Genomic DNA, 17,087 nt, shown 5'->3' with positions numbered 1-17,087 from the left:
GAAAAGTATTTTTGTTTTGTACTGCCTGCATCCTTTTTCTGTTTGTCCCTGTTTTTCTACGATGAGGCATATGGTTGCCTTACTGAACCCAAAATTGTGTAAATGGACCCTTCATATCATCCTCCTTCATATGTCTGAAGCCAAACTGCGTCTCTGGTATGACTCCTGGTTGGTTTGATTCTCCTCTTTTAGTCTTTGGTTTAAGATTCTTTTTGTAATTATAATTATAACTGTCAGTCAACTTTATGAATCGATAATATTGCGGAAATATCCCGTTTTGTCCAGGTTTGAGTATAATAATCATATGGGCTTCTTTCAATCGGGATGAAAAGTGTCTGAATCTTAGTGTAGTGGTTTAAATTACTGAGAGGTATGTTATTACATTCCTTGGTAGGTGCATCAGGGCTCTGTTATTTTTTCCGGCCCTGATGCCTTTCTTTGCAGAATTGTTTCGCATAAATTCTTTGACTCCCCGTGGATATGTATCTCGGATTTCGATATCCTACGGATTTCCTTCTACTTCTTCGATAAAGTTTATGTTTTCATCTGCATGGTAGTTTACTCTACAATATTTTTAAGCATAGTTTAATTATTTTTGTTTTATCTACGAAAGTAGAGACTATATCGTATCCAATTCCTCTTAAATTTTTCTGTAATTTTCATAGACTTGGTTTGTTGAGCTGAGCTTAGTTGGTCAATGTCCATATCGTAATGATTGTAAGTATTTTATGGGCGATGTGATACTTTTTTGTGAGGTATATAACACCAACTTATATTACTGCAAGCAAGCTCATTTAGTTTTTCAGTAGAAGCGTTTTTACGTTATTTTAGTAGAAAAGTGTTTTTGAATTTTATATTATTTTAGTAAATATTAGATTAAAAGAATAAGCTGTACTGCTTGCAAAAATATTTTTCAGATTTGCTGCTCGTCAGTTTACTGTTAGATTGGGAGATATAGATTTGAAAAGAGAAGATGAACCATCAGCACCCGCTACGTTTAAGGTTGCGGAAATCAGAGCTCATAAGCAATTCTCTAGGATAGGATTTTACAACGACATTGCCATATTAAAATTAGATAAGCCAGCTAGAAAATCCAAATATGTAATACCAATTTGCCTGCCTCCTCCGCAATTAAAAAATGAAAAATTTGCTGGTCAAAAAACTACTGTAGTAGGTTGGGGTACTAGATACTATGGAGGCAAGGAAAGTACTGTCCAAAGGCAGGCTCTTTTGCCTGTCTGGAGAAACGAAGACTGCAACGATGCCTATTTTCAACCTATTACTTCAAATTTTATTTGTGCTCTCAAGGGGGCACTGATGCGTGTCAGGTAAATATCATATTTTTACATATTAGTTGGATTATATAATTACATGCGATATTGAATGAATATCATTATATAAAACTATGTTATAGCCTTTTTTATATTGCCCTCGCCTACACCACAGTATCACAATTGTAGCAAGTGACTCATATCTTCAATGTACACCTTTGCGGGTTTGAGGGAAAGGAAATCGACAAGTCATAGGCGCGCGGTTATTATTAAAAAAATAATCAGGATTTTCGAACAAATTGATTGTCATAAAAATTATTATCTTATTTTATAGATGCCTTAGATGCAGAAAACTAACCCTTATTAAATATATTTTTTGGGAAAAACTCTTTATCAATAACAGGCGTTATCAATAACAATAACAGATCCTGGTCCGATTTTTAACAAATTCATATACTGCACAACAAATGACCTGTTTAGTTGTATCACAGAATACTAATCACAACTGATTAGTATTCTGTGGTTGTATCATCCAATTTTATTTGTTTCTTTTCTTTTGTCTCAACCTTTAAAGTATTATTATCGTTTGTTCGTCTGTTTTAATTACTCTGTACACTAGCTTCGGAACCTTTTGTCAAAATACTGCATAATGTAACTACATCGCTTATATTCATATTTTGTTCTCTGGTTCTGAGTACTTAAAACACATTTCTGATCCCAATTTTTTTTTCGGGTGTTAAATTGTGACGTTTCTTTATGATATACTATTACTACTTCACTCTTCACTATTACTACTATCAATCATATTTATTATTTGTCACCAAATTGAATTAAACTAAATTACTCACAATTCACAAAAAGTTAACCTAAAAGCCCTTCCACTTATAATACTTCAAACAATCCTGTTCTCTGCTTTATGAAACCTCTGTCAGTACGCTTATGAAACCTTGACTGACATATAACAGACAATAAAATAGCTACCCGAACAATGGACAACAACTGGCAATTGTTGCCAGTTACAACGCCTTAATTTGTGACGACATTGTTAATCTCAGACATTATCTACCGTTAGAGAAAGATATAAACTACATCATTGCAGATCAAGATGAATCAAGCACGCTGACAACGTCACATTTTCCCTAGAACCCACATGCCCAAATCTTTTCCAAAACATTTGAGCAGTTTAAAAATAGACCAGTCAAATTATTGAAATGTTTTTCATATAAAATGAGATCTCTTTTATCTGAATGTCTATTCTTGAACAGTCAGAAGGAAGAATTTTGTCAATTTTTAAGAGATTAAACAGATTCTGCAATAATCCCCATTTGTTTATTAAATAATATTAAATAATTAAATTTTCTCCTTTTGTAGGTATTCCAATAACAAAAATATGTTTCTCCAAAGGGTAAACGTCAAATTTTACTGGCCATAAAAAAACCATTAAAACATGAATCATTCGCTACAATTGTTGTACTTTACTGTAGGACAGGTGTTATTGTACTGTACAATAAGATTGAAATCCACATAAAACCAATCTCGTCCTGTCCTTTTAATTATTCTTAATTATACTGTACTCATAAGAAGTATTTTCGAGGGCATCAAAGTATTTGTTTGGAAGGTCTGCATCGACTGTTCAATCAGTTTTGCGGTTCGATAAGAGGGGGCGTTGCTACTAGCCTAATTTTTTTATTATGGTAGTACACTCTTCATATGAACGTATGAACACCCATTCATACTATGGATATACCTATTCATACTATGGATGAGACTTGGGTCTATCACCATGATCCTGAATAAAAATAGAAACCAGCCAAGAAAATGTTAGCATCCGTTTTTTGGAATGCATAAGGAATTTTGTTTGTGGATTACTTGCAAACTGGAAAAACAATAAATTTGGAATATTATTGTAACCTTTTAGGCCAACTGAATGAAAACAAAAGTGAAAAAAGGCCCGGTTTGCAGAAAAAAAATACTTTTTCATTAGGACAATGACAGGTTAAATTTCATCTTATTTACCAGATTTGGCCACTAACGACTTTCATGTTTCAATACCTACAAAAATGTATGCGTGGAAAGCGTTTTTCATCAAATAATGAGGTTACAACAGCTGTGGAAGCGTATTTTGTAGCCCTTCCAGATTTTTACTTTAAGGATTGAATTTATAAACTGAATCTCGTTGGTATTGATGTTCAGAGAAACTATACTGAATAATAAAACTTATTGTACAGTCTATTATTAGTGGCACCAAATTTCCCATTAATAGCTCCCAGGAGGGTGACTCGTCTGCGAATTTTATTAAGGGTAGTTTTAATAGCTTTGTTCTCTGAGATAGCCCCTGACTAGTTTCGGACCAATTAGGGATTAATATCGTGCGCTGGCGCGGTTAGTTTACACGTTTCAATTTTGCTTGAACGATTCTCGGACATTTCTTATTGTTTCTAACCTCAAAATACACAAACATTTCTAACCTTAATAAACATCTTATGGTTTTCTATTATATATACAATAAAAAGTTTATATTTTCATCAATTTTACGTTAAGTTTTATTTTTTAGACAAAATGAATAGGTTAAAAATAAAATTAAGTAGGTTAGTGATTTCTAAAATTATCCAGTTGGTTAGGATTAACCAAAAACAAACAAAAAACTTGACAAATTACAGTGTCTGTAAGCATAGCACTTGCGCTGACTAAAAATCCGCACTCTAATCCACGAACCTAAAAGACCGGTTCCTGATTGATCATAAACCAGTTAGAAAACCTCCGTGAACATCAAACATTCTGTGAAAGTCCCGGATTTTTAACACCGCGAACGCTGAAAACGCAACTGTATGTGTCCCAGTTCAGAGTTTTATTTAATTGAACTCCCAAATAGGACACTGTATATTGCAAACCCAGTCTCACCCCGTGGAGGGTTACAAATAGGTTGAAATTTTTAAATGTATGTATATGCTCATTTAATATTTTTGTAGGGTGATTCTGGAGGCCCATTGATGACTTCTTGGGATGCCAGATGGATTCAAGTAGGAGTGGTCTCATTCGGTAATAAATGTGGAGAGCCAGGTTATCCAGGAGTCTACACGAGGGTAACAGAATACTTGGATTGGATTGAAGAAAATACAAGAAAGTAGAAATACTTGACGGTTTTATTAATGCTATTTATGCTCATGTTACCAGTGATACAATTTTCGTGATTAAGTTAATTTTGTACTGTATATATATAAACATAAATTATTATTATTACTATCATAAGTCAGTAATATGTGATATACTTATGGAATTAAATACACATACATACTCCAATACTAAAACTTTTAATCAATTTATTAAAAAATCAATTTACAAGTGCTCGTAGTATATAAAAGGGAAAACAAACTAAAAATAAATTATTTATTATTTACAGAGATATAAATGTTAGCATGGACCATAGAATTAATTTGCAATATGCAAAACCTATTTAAGATGTTAAATATTAAGTGAATAAATGTACCATAAAATGTACTAAAAATAAATGGCAACCATAAATTACGTTAATGTTTCCACACTAAACACATAAACTGAAATTTTAATAAAAATACACCAAGACAAGTTGAAAAGTAGTAATTAATCTAGCGTTAATAAAATGATTCGAGATACATATGTATGATGCCATTCAGACCATATATCCTTACAAATATATTTACAAACTGTTATTTTCTGGTCAACAAAATATTTCCCGTTTGCTTTTAAATAACATTAAATTTATATAAATGATATTTAAGTTTAGTTGCAGTTTTTATAGTACTGCATTTTTCCTTCTAGTCTTGAAGTATAATCGTTCATTTTCTTAATTAAACCTTGCAACGTGTCTTCTAACGTTTTTAATTCCAGCAATTGTCCGCTGTCTTCTAATTTTTGTATGTCTTCTTGTGTTTTAGTAACTTTGGCGACCAAATTAATAGACTTTTTGAATAAATCACTAGCTCGCTCTTTGGTCGCTTTTACGTTATTTAACTTTTGATCTAATTCGTTTGTAGCCTTATTGTATTTTTCTTGCAAGACGGCAGATTCTTCCCTAGTTTTTTGCGCATTTTGCTTAATATTTATAGATTCCTCTATAACTCTATTTGCGAATATTCCATTATCGGTAATATTTCTTTGTAAGTCTGTCAATTTATTCTTAAGTCCACGAATATCCGTATCTATGTGAGTTGTCAGATCCTGTGCTGATTCAGTTTTATTACCGATCTAAAACATAAAATATAAGACTATTATAAATGAATCAAACTTTTAGAGAGCAATAAAAAAACTGCGATAAAGAATGTGTTTCATTATTTTTCAATTAATCACCATGCACTAAAAGCTAGAGTTTTTTTTAATCTCCACAAATCATGCTATGTGTGTAAAACTTTATACCAAAATAGAGGTATAATATAAATATTTCCTATTATTTCCTTATTCCATATTATTTCCTAATATTTCCTATTAAAAAAATCTTTTCAGGCCATAAAAATGAAAAGGCGTGCAATATAATAAAAATTATATTGAAATGATAGCATCTAACGAGGTAAAATATTCCGGAAGTAAAATGAGCCTCCGTTCAGATTTCTAGGTGAGAACTTTTTTACGGAGATCATTACAGGCTATAAAAATTAGGAAAGGGGCTTGAAATCTTGGATGTTGTACAGGTAAGAGTGTGGAGTTAGTAGATGCGCTTAAAAGAAGGATAACACAAACTGCTTGCATTCAAGAGACTAGGTAGAAAGGACAAAGGACGAAAGAACTAGATGCAGGATACAAATTGTGGTATGTAGAGAAAAATAACATTAGGTTAAAAAGGTATAAAACTAAGTAGGACAAAAACAGAGCATTTGGAATGTTCATTTATAGATGGAGTTACAAATAAAATGATGATGGTGAAATGATTGTGAAAAGTAATAGTTTTAGGTATCTAGGATCGATATTACATTAGTAGGTAATGGGAATAATTACAATTGACAATTGACAAGTGACAATTACAATGAAGCTGACGGGAAAATTCTATAAAACGCCAATTAGACCAGCTATGATGTACGGAACTAAATGTTGAGCAGTTAAAAAGAAATAGGAGCAACGAGTGCATGTGGCGGAAATGAGAATGCTTAGATGGGTGAGTGGAGTGACAAAATAAAATTAAAAATGAGTATATTAGGGGAAGTCTAGGGGTAATTAGAGAAACCGACCCCGCATAGGAAAAATACTAAGGCGAATCTATAGAGCGGTAAATGAAAATGGTGTCTGGAGAAGACGATACAACTTCGAACTCTATAGAATATACCAGGAACCAGATATCGTAAAACACATTAAGATAGGACGTCTGAGGTGGGTAGGCCATGTAATGCGGATGGAGCAAACCGACCCAGCTAGAAAAACGCTCCTTGCTAGACCTATTGGTCAAAGAAGAAGAGGAAGACCCAGAACAAGATTCCTAGATAACATAGATCAAGATATGAGAAATATGGAAATACGTGCTTGGCGGAGGAAGGCGATGGATAGGGACGACTGGAAAAAAATTCTTGGGGAGGCTAGGACCCACACAGGGTTGTAGAGCCAAAATGATGATGATGATGACCCCGCATAGGGATAAAGGCAAAGAGAATGATGATTATTATAGAAGGAAATCATAGATAAAATTAAACGACTGGCTAAGAACAGATAAAAATAAAAACTAAAAGTAAAGGAAATCGAAGTGCAATCCAATTTTTGAAATTACATTAGGAATTGGAGAAATACAAATGAAGTAATCGCGAATTTGAAAAAAAAAACAAATAATTCAATATGTACATGCATTAAATAAATAATTTCAATAATAAATATTTACCATGTATAATATATTTTCAACTACCCTGTAGTCGTTCCAAGCTTTATCAATGGCACTTTCAGCCTCCTTTTGTGCATCCTGCGTTTTATTTAATACATCATTAACATCTTCTGCTTCTTTGAGTAATTTCGTAGCATTGGTCCTAAAAGAGTATTTTAAGTTATACACAATAAATAATAAACTTGAAAACAATAAACTCATAAATTTTTTGTAAATTTAAAAACAATTCACCAGTGAACAGACCATAATTTAATAACTATATAGTTAAACAGCCAGCCAATGCCAATCCAGTATTCATCAAACCAAATTAATTGTTACCCACTAATGCAAACTCCAAACAACACACAGGGTCAACCACAAATTTATAATATAGAGGTTGTATGATAAGGTTTGGCACAAAGGACTTCTTTATAAAATTAAACAAATGCTACCACCGTTCCTTCAAATACTTCCATCATATTTGAAAAACCGACAGTTCATAAAAAAAGTATGTAAATGGAGAAATATCCAAAATGCATCCCATTAAGGCAGGAATTCCGCAAGGCAGCGTCCTGGGACCTATATTATATTTATTATATACATGTGATCAACCAACTTTATATAACGTAACAATTGGCACATTTGCAGATGACACAGTAGCACTCACAAGTCATAAACACATCAACATAGCTAAACAACAAATCCAAGAGTACTTGTATGAGCTTGAAAACTGACTGTAACAATGGAAAATAAAAATAAATGAAAGCAAGTCAACCCAATTACTTTCAATTTACGACGAAAAACAGCACCACCCATATATATTAACAATGAGGAAATACCCAGGACTAAACCAACCAAATACCTTGGGCTACACCTGGACCAAACCATGTGTTGGAAAGAACACTCTCTCTCTCTCTCTCCAATGGCGCTACAGCCCAAATCGGGCCTTGGCCTCCTCCTAAATATGTGAAATTTTCTACCGTTTCAATAACGTCCTCTAATTCAACGGTGCGTCTGTTTCCCCTAGCTCTTGCCTGTGTTAACTTTTTTGTCTTTTGAATATTTATTTCTAGTCCGGTCTCTTTTGCCTTTGATTTTAATTGTAAATATATTTCTGCCGCCTCTTCTGTTCTGCGAGACATGATGCTGATAGCATCGGCATAGGCGGCAATCTGTATTGATTTATTTGTTAGGAGATTACCTCTTCCTATATTCAGCTGTCTTATCACATATTCCAAAGTCAGGTTGAATAGTGTCGGTGCCAGCCCGTCTCCTTGCTTTAATCCTTGGGCTATCGTAAAGTTTTCATTAAGCTCATTTTGGACTCTGACAGTTGCTATTGACGAATCCATTGTTTTTACCAGTCGGATGTATTTTTGGGGGATATTAAAGCTCTGCAATATTTGATATAACTTGTTCCTATTAATTGAGTCGTAGTCTCGTTTGAAATCTATGAATATGTTGTGGACGTCAATGTCGTATTCCCACGATTTGTTTAAGATTTGTTTCACTGTGAATAGTTGGTCAGTTGTAGATCTTCCTTGTCGGAAACCGGTTTGATATTCCCCGACAATATTTTCAGTTAGTTGTTGGAGTCGTTTGTTTATTTAGACAAAGTCTGTGGAAAGAACAGACCAGCAAAAAAAGAAAACAAATACAACTAAGACAAAAAGAAATCAATTGGTTAATTGAAAAAAACTCTGCTGTCAATAAATAATAAAATTTTAATTTATAAAACATTTCACAAATCAATATGGACATTGGTATAGAGATGTGAGGCTTTAGTAGTAAGTTGCTATAAGGGAAAGATCAAAGACCAAAGAATCTATGAGGATCTTAACAGTAAAAAAAGTAATCCAGGAAAAGAAATCACAATACATTCAAAACGTGAACACTCACTCCAATCCATTAATTTCCGTAATTATTCAACATCAAATTATCAGAAGACTAAAACGACATTCACCAACAGTCCAGTAACATTCTTCTTCTTTGTTTATTAACTAATTTATTACTTATAATAAAAAAAAGTTTTACCTAATTAATATTTATTATGTATGAAACTTACTTTGCATATTTGGCATGCTCCTTTAACTCATTAACTTTAGCTAAATCCCCTTTAGTGTCTTCAATAATATAATCAGTATTTGTTAAACGATCTATAGCATTCTTAATATTCTCAGCCAGTTCTCTAACTTCTTCCGGCGTTTTTTCGACATTTTTCTTTAATATCTATCGGAAACGGAAAATGTTAAATTTATGGTTAATCAATTTTATATCAACATAAAATAAAAAGAAAGCTTACTTACCTCTTCTGCCAATTTTTTAATATCTGCAGGTTTAGACTTATTTTGATTCATAAAGTCCATCATTTCATTTCTCATGTCACTCATTTCTTTCAAGGATTTATTGGCATTTGTAAGTTCGAGGAAAATTTTATCCAAAGTATCCTTGGCCAAATTTCTGGTGTCGTTAGTATTGATTTGAGAAACCTATAACAGATAACTTTAATTGAATATGCTCTCCTATAAATCTTATAATAGTGAAATTCACACTGAAAGTGCAGTACGGCTAAGATAAGGTTCGGCTAAGTACGGCTCTTTTCTTATGGAGAATAAACGCACAGGGTTGTCGGCCTTCGCCAGCTATTGATTGCTTACTGAAGAGCGTCGCACAGGATCGGCTTGGATAAATGCACCTCCCGGCAGTACGAGTATAATATTTTATATTATGTATACAGTATAATAATATATAATATATATGAGTGTAATATTTTATATTATGTATACATTAGAAGACAGCTGACGGAAAAATACGGCCCCAACTACACTACAATCAAGAAATTAAATAAAGACATCCACCGGACAATCCGAAAAGACATAAGAGAATACAATACAAGAGAAATATCTAAAATAATTAGCGTGTTGGACTGACGACCTGAAGAGTGTAGCAATAATGCAAGCCGCACAAGACAGAGATAGATGGAAAGAGCTGAGGGAGTCCTATGTCCAGCAGTGAAAGCATACAGGTTGATGATGATGATAATGATAGATTAGAATAAAAAAGCATTGTAAAAGTTGTAACTGAATACTCCACGAAATGTATAAATAGCTCGGAAAGTACTATTTTTTTAGGTAGATTTACGAAATTAGTCAAAAATTGTGAAAATAAGTACAAATATGTAGTGATGTCACAAAATCATGATCATATATCGTTCAACAGTCAAAGAAGCAGCTCTCATCCTACTCAATGAAGACAAATGTATAGCAAACCCATCAGCAGAATGCAGCAGGTTTTGGTTGCCAATACTAAAAGAAGAAGTCAACAAGAACATAGTAACAAGAGCGGATTAAAGGAAGACGCAGGCTTATCATCTGCAATTTATAAACAATGCATATGCAACACACAGTACACAAACTTTTAATCTACGTAAACACACATTACACAAATAAATAATATAAAAAAACACAAAAACAGCCCGAATTGGGTATTCCGAGGGTTGTAACGTTTCAACCAATTGAAAGTGACACCAAGTTCCGCTTGGTACTTGTCCCCCGTACTATATTATTCCAAAGCGACTTCAATGATACTTAAGTCACACAAACTGGTTAGTGTCTTAGCCGTATACACGGCCACTACCGTGGGGAGCAAGAAATAGCCAACCACACTACCGTGTGGAGCAAGCAATAGCCAATCACACTACCTTGGGAAGCAAATAACAGCCAACCACGCTACCTTGGGGAAACAATTAGCAACCAACCATAGTACCTTAAATCCACTGATGCATCAGAATATAATTTGAAACCCATTTACCAATCTGGGGACAAAAATGATTGCTATAATCTAGACCAACAACCCCCCTTAACCCAACCAACAACCACCGACAGTGGCTAACTTCCACAAAGATCGGACCCTTCCTGGGGAACTGAACGACTTCTTCAGAACGAACTAAAGCTGAGTACTTTTTTATACTTTAATTATTTTATACCGGCAATCGGTAGAATGTTTGAGTCTCAGTTTAAAAATTTATTTTTGTTTCTCATTCATAATTTGAATTCTGTTTATTTTTATTTAATATATTATATACCTTTACTATGACTTCGTAAGTTTTTTTTTATTTCCTGTACCTTTCTGGGAATGGTGTGGGGAGAGAATGAACAGGGAACGAACCCAAGGCTGGGCAGTCGGACAGAGCACCATTCTGATGGATGGAACGGTGGGCGTTTTTCTCTTGAATATCCTTAGGGATATTCGAAGAATTTCTCCCCTCGTTTCTTCCAGCAGTGTGGTGTTGCTTAACGCCCTGGTCTTAATAAGATTAAGACGTTATAGGGTAAGGGGACCACCCTCAGATTTTTTCAACCAATCTATTGCCTACAAAATCGAGGCCAAGTAAGTCAATCAGTTTTGAAAAATATAACTTAATCATATCTTGTTGGATATACATTTCCGCAACATTTTTGAAACAATCTTTTTTTGAAAACCATTTCCGGAGTGAAAATAGCAACGTCAAATATTAGTCAAAAATGTAATTTTCATTACAATATATTGTGGCTTAATCCCATACAAACATAATATTTAACTTTTGCCAAAAAAAAAAAACATTTTCAGAACCTTTTTAATAGTTACTTACATTTCTAATGAAATCATTAGCAGCTGTTTCTTTATTTCTGAGAGCGATTTCCGTATCATTAGCATTCCTAATAGCTGTAGCAGCTTGTTGTTTAGCACCATTCGCACAAGTAATTGAGTTGCCGCAACCGTTATCACAATCAGCACCTCCACAAATTGCGTCGCAAGGGTCCCCACGTCCATCGCAAACTAAATTGTTTAACTCTGGAATTTGGCTATTGAGTTGATCTAATTTGTTTGAAATATTGTTGATCTCATTTTCATTGTCTTCAGATTGTTTTTTGTACAATTTTTCTGTATTGTTTATGAAGTTAGCTGTAGCTGTGCACTGGGTTTCGGCATATTTGACATCTTCCTAAAATATAAGACCACGAGTATTAAATATTATTCTTCAGTTTAATCTTAATAGTAAAAACAATCGTTCTTGTAAAATTATTTAATAAAAAAACATATGGGGATACTTTATTTATTGTGATTTAAGTGAGTTATGTAATTTTTTTTTAATTTCACCGCTGCTACTACTAATATTGTATTACTGTCTGATAAATTGTCTGATCTAATTTTTAATTGTTAAATAATACACTTACCTGTGAAATCTCAGCCTTTTGTAGCGCCTTATCAGCTTTCTCTTTTGCTTGTCCAATTAGCGACAGAGCTCCCTGTACATTTGCTTCTTGCAGTTTCGTACCATTATTTTCAAGATCTTTAATTTTTTGTTTGAGGGCGTTTAGTGAATTGTTCAAATCGTTTAATGTTACTTCTTTCAAAAGTACTAACTGCTTGTTGTCATCGAGTTGGTCATCTAATTTGTTTAATTTATCATTTTCTGTTATATTTATTCTATTCCGTAACATTTGAAGCTCATTTTCTATTTCATCTACATCTACTTCATCTGTATTATTCAGAAGTTGTTCAATTTCGTCTAGTTGATTTTGCATTTCATCGAATTCTTTGGTGTAGGCTCCAGTGGCTCCAATTTTTTTTATATCTCCTGCTCTTTCAATAATTTCCAAAGTTTGATCTAAAATAAAGTATATTAAAAAATGTATAACATATAAAATGGATGTTTACTTTTAGCTTCCATAAGGATTCTATCCCAATTGTCGAAACATTCTCCACAAGCTATACAATCTGGAACGCCTCCTATATAACCTCTAGCACATGTATCACACTTATAACCTCCCACTCCAGGTAAACACACGCACGTTCCTGTTTGCATATTACATTGTTCCGTTTTTGAACCCCTTAAATTGCAATCACATTCTAAAAAAGGATTTAATTTAGCATAATTATTATTTTTAATTTGTTCATATCTTACTGAAACACTGGACTTTTGGATCTCCATAAGATCGAGGCGTACACTCGTTACATTGCCTTCCTCCAAATTCTGGTCTACAATGACATTGTCCATCAAACTAAAATCAAATTAAATTAAATACAGCAGAATTGTAAAAAAGTAATAACATACCTCATTACACTGAGGACTAAGGGAACCTAGAGGGTCGCATGCACAAGCTTCACACCCTTCACCGCTAGCAATCTTCCAGTGATTAGGAATGCAAGCATCACATCTTAAACCAGAAACGTTGGGTAAACAATGGCATTGTCCGTTCGTAGGATCACAATGGCCTGCCGAGCTATTTGTTCCCAAAATGTGGCATACACATTCTTCACAAATGCGGTCATCTGAGTATCGAAAGAAACCAGGTCTACACATTTCACAGTGATCACCTGTAGTATCGTGCAAGCACCTCAGGCATTTTCCTGTATGAGGATCACAATTTCCTGGAGCTAAGAGGTCAATTTTGTCGCTACATTCACAAGGCTGGCATTTTCCTCCGGGCACTTCGGGATTTCCATAATAATTATCTGAACAAACATCGCATCTAGCTCCAGAATAACCTTCTTGGCACTCACATATAACATCTTTGGAGATAACATCCAACATACATCTATCTGCGAAAGAATGGTTCGATCCTAAATGTCCTGGACACGGACATGGTCTACATGCAATATCGACATCAATTCTAGGATCACCATAAAACCCATCAATACAATATTCACAGTGTTCTCCCTGAGTATTATCTCTGCAATTAACACAAATGCCTGTTTTTGATTCACAAATGTCTGCATGGCCGTTACAGTCACATCTTTCACAATTGGGAAAGTTCCAAGATCCAATTCTACATTGATCACATTCTCTACCGTAATTGTTAGCTCTACATTTACATTGGCCAGTAGTGACATTGCAAAAGTTGTCAAGTGCACCAATACTATTACAATCACAAGATTTACATCCTTCAGGACTAAAACCAAAAGTTCCAGGAGCACAACGATCGCATCGCCTTCCCACTACATTCGGTCTACAGGTACAAAAACCACCATTACGATCGCAAAGCTTGCTGACAGATCCATGGGGATCACATTGGCAGGCTACAAATATTAATTATTAGTGAATATAAAACTGTTTAATAATGTTATTACTTACAAAATGCTCCATTAAATACATATGCTCCAATACTAGCACGATATTTTTGACAAATTTCTGGAATATCTGCTTCTTTTCCAAAATATGAGGGATCGTTGCAGTGATACCTTTCGTATTCCTGTCTCCTAAAATCTGCAGCTGCCGAGCCTTGGAAAAATGGTATGTCATCAATTCGAGGAACAAGAACTATGGAATCGATTAACACAGAAGCTGTTGGAATTTCTTTTTGAACATTGGATCTTCTAAATTCAAGTATTATTTTGTATATTTTTCCAGCTTCCAGGCAAGCTGGTGGATACACAATAACACTTTTTGATGTTGCTGGTAGATGAACCAGTTTCATGTCGTCTCTAGGATTTATATTTTGACAGGGGCCTTCTGAAACTCTGTCTGGTCTTTCAATTTTCACGACAACTTCTTCCCAGCTCTCTGAACTAGTAGGTTCATATCTGACAACAATATCATAATTCATAGAGGTTTTAATGTCGTCAATTACAAACTCTAAAAACCCGCCTTGGAAAGTTTTACCAAAACCAGTACCAGTCCAGGTGTTTTTTCTTCCGTCTCTATATGGTTCTCTTATAACAACTTGCCCATTAGATTTGGCAGCTTCCGCTTCATATAATAAGAAATCAAGACTAGCCGTGAAGTATTGTTGTTTTGGAGTATCGCACGTTCTACCTGTCATATGATCTCTACATTTGCACTGTCCACTTATTACATCACAAAAATTGTCGTGTGAACCACCAGGGTCACAGTCACATTGTTGACAACCATCAGGCTTATCAGATAATCCCCAATATTGAAGAAGACATTGATTACAATTTCGCCCAGTTACGTACCGTTTGCAAGTACATTCTCCTGTGTCTACATTGCAACCTTGATTACCAATCGTACCAAAAGTATCACAAGTACAATTTTGACAACCTAAAGGATTTTCCTCCGTGAAATTCCAGAAACCGTTTTTACAAACATCACAACGACGTCCCTCAACATTTTCTTTACAATGACAAAATCCAGCTATTAAATTATTCACTGGGTCAGTGACAGAATCGCAGATTCCACCATCCAATGCTCCTCGAGGATCACAATCACAGGCTGAAATTATAATTTAATTAAACGTAACTGATATTATCGGTATCAAAAAATACTTACGTCGACACACTTCTGGATCTTGTATATCCCTCTGCGGATCTCTGTAATAAAACGGTTTACACAATTCACAATTTGGTCCCATAGTATTGTGCTGACAGCCATCACAAACACCTCCACTAACATGTCCCGTTGACTCATATAGAGCTGAGTCAAAATGACAACTAGTTGCATGGTTATTACAGTTGCATCCTAAAAAATACAATCTCTGGTTTATAACAAAAACATTTAAAAATAAAACAAAAAGCTTACTTTTACAAGCGTTAGTTTGTTTTCCAATAGCAGGTCTCCACGGAAGATCATTGAAAAAATCTTCGCATTTTTCACAGTTTCGACCTTTGGTGTTGTGAGTACATTCACATCTTCCGTGTACCATATCAGGTTTTGGATCTATACCAGGAAGAGGAAGGCAACGGTTTGCATGACCATAACATGAACACGATCCACGAACTACCCAGTCAGTTATAGCATAATAGTATTTCTCCTGAAATCACAAAAACATATAAAATTAATCGTCGTAATAATCACAGAGCAGAATCACATGGATTTTGTTTTGCTGTTCACGCGTTCTAGCGACTACAAAGTCAAAATTTTAAGATTTTAGAGAGTGGTAACATAGTTTGTGCTCTGGTAAGTCTAGGACATAGACATTAGGACGTCAAGGAAATCAGATACAATACGAAGATTCTTATCAATTCCTCCATGTTTTGCCATGCAGTTAAACATTCTCGAGTAGAAGTAGTATTATCTATTGAGTTATAATAATAGGATAATGCAATTTATGCCTCAGTGGAAATGAAGCTGAAGTGAGCTGCTGAGAATAGAGAATGGTTTAACTGTAGTTCACTACAACTTTTCAGAGCAGCAGCCAACAAAGTGACCATAGCCGTTATGATATCCAACCTCCGATAGGAGATGGAACTTTAAGAAGAAGAAGGAAATGAATGAACCCTATTTCAGTAGTAAAATATTAAAAAAAGTAGGAAATATTTCAAATATTTCAATAGTAAGTCGAAACGTGGTAAAAACAAAAATACAGACCTAGGCACGTCCAACGTACTCAGCATAATCTTTCTATACACCAAGAACTAGTATTTTTAGAAAAAATGAGGAAGATATTTGATCACTTTACAGGATTTACAGGACTTTACAGGATCCATAAGTTTTATTTACAAAGGAAAAATATTTTTTCCTTAATGCTGAGTAAAATAGAAAATAGGATAGTTTATTGGTATAGGGAGGATTAAGTATTTAAATTTCCTACACGGAAAAAATTTCCCCAGAGGTTTATCGGAAAAGTCTAGGGATATTTTTAGAAAGGGACGTAATTTCTTCTTTAATTGTTTTGGATAAATATTAATCGATTTTTAGTGATTAATAATATTTAACATACCACAAAATTTATTGAAATGTCAAAAATAACAAAAATGACTTTAAGTACAATTAAAAAATTAGGTCATCACAAATTATTAAATAAAAAAAAACAAAATTAATCCAAAGTATGGCGTCCACCCCGGTTTATTACGACTCTACATAGGTCGTTCATAGACAAAATGAGATTGTCGATATCCTGTTGAGCTATGTTTACCCATTCTTCAATCAGATACTCTCGGAAACGAAACGACGTCTATGTGATACCCATATGTGGAGTAATTCTTCGTTAAAGCATGTCCCATTTATGCTCAATGGGTTTCAGGTCGGGGAGTTGTGCTGGCCAAGGCAACACATTAAT

The 17,087-nt window shown here is 34.2% G+C and overlaps 2 protein-coding genes across 4 annotated transcripts in view; one reads left to right on the top strand and one right to left on the bottom strand.

Annotated features, from left to right (window-relative positions):
- The window catches only part of LOC140452487 (proclotting enzyme), a 33,931-nt gene extending 29,151 nt beyond the window's left edge, over window positions 1-4,780 (top strand). Inside the window, 3 exon segments of the mRNA XM_072546780.1 lie at window positions 918-1,300; window positions 1,303-1,328; window positions 4,241-4,780. Coding sequence (XP_072402881.1) covers window positions 918-1,300; window positions 1,303-1,328; window positions 4,241-4,399 — 568 coding nt within the window. The 3' untranslated portion in view covers window positions 4,400-4,780.
- Window positions 4,567-17,087, bottom strand: part of LanB1 (laminin subunit beta-1) — a 76,580-nt gene continuing 64,059 nt past the window's right edge. For all 3 annotated transcript variants that reach the window (XM_072546777.1, XM_072546779.1, XM_072546778.1), the window contains 12 exons: window positions 15,608-15,839; window positions 15,359-15,547; window positions 14,204-15,301; window positions 13,184-14,148; window positions 13,034-13,130; window positions 12,787-12,978; window positions 12,303-12,736; window positions 11,717-12,070; window positions 9,393-9,575; window positions 9,152-9,315; window positions 7,108-7,249; window positions 4,567-5,495 (listed from right to left, as the gene is read on the bottom strand). In XM_072546777.1, the coding sequence (XP_072402878.1) occupies window positions 5,031-5,495; window positions 7,108-7,249; window positions 9,152-9,315; window positions 9,393-9,575; window positions 11,717-12,070; window positions 12,303-12,736; window positions 12,787-12,978; window positions 13,034-13,130; window positions 13,184-14,148; window positions 14,204-15,301; window positions 15,359-15,547; window positions 15,608-15,839 (4,515 nt within the window). In that variant the 3' untranslated portion in view covers window positions 4,567-5,030. The remainder of the gene's footprint in view (window positions 5,496-7,107; window positions 7,250-9,151; window positions 9,316-9,392; window positions 9,576-11,716; window positions 12,071-12,302; window positions 12,737-12,786; window positions 12,979-13,033; window positions 13,131-13,183; window positions 14,149-14,203; window positions 15,302-15,358; window positions 15,548-15,607; window positions 15,840-17,087) is intronic.

This window comes from Diabrotica undecimpunctata, chromosome 10 (assembly GCF_040954645.1).
Source record: "Diabrotica undecimpunctata isolate CICGRU chromosome 10, icDiaUnde3, whole genome shotgun sequence".
Lineage (NCBI taxonomy): Eukaryota > Metazoa > Arthropoda > Insecta > Coleoptera > Chrysomelidae > Diabrotica > Diabrotica undecimpunctata.
This window is presented reverse-complemented; position numbering and strand designations above follow the sequence as displayed.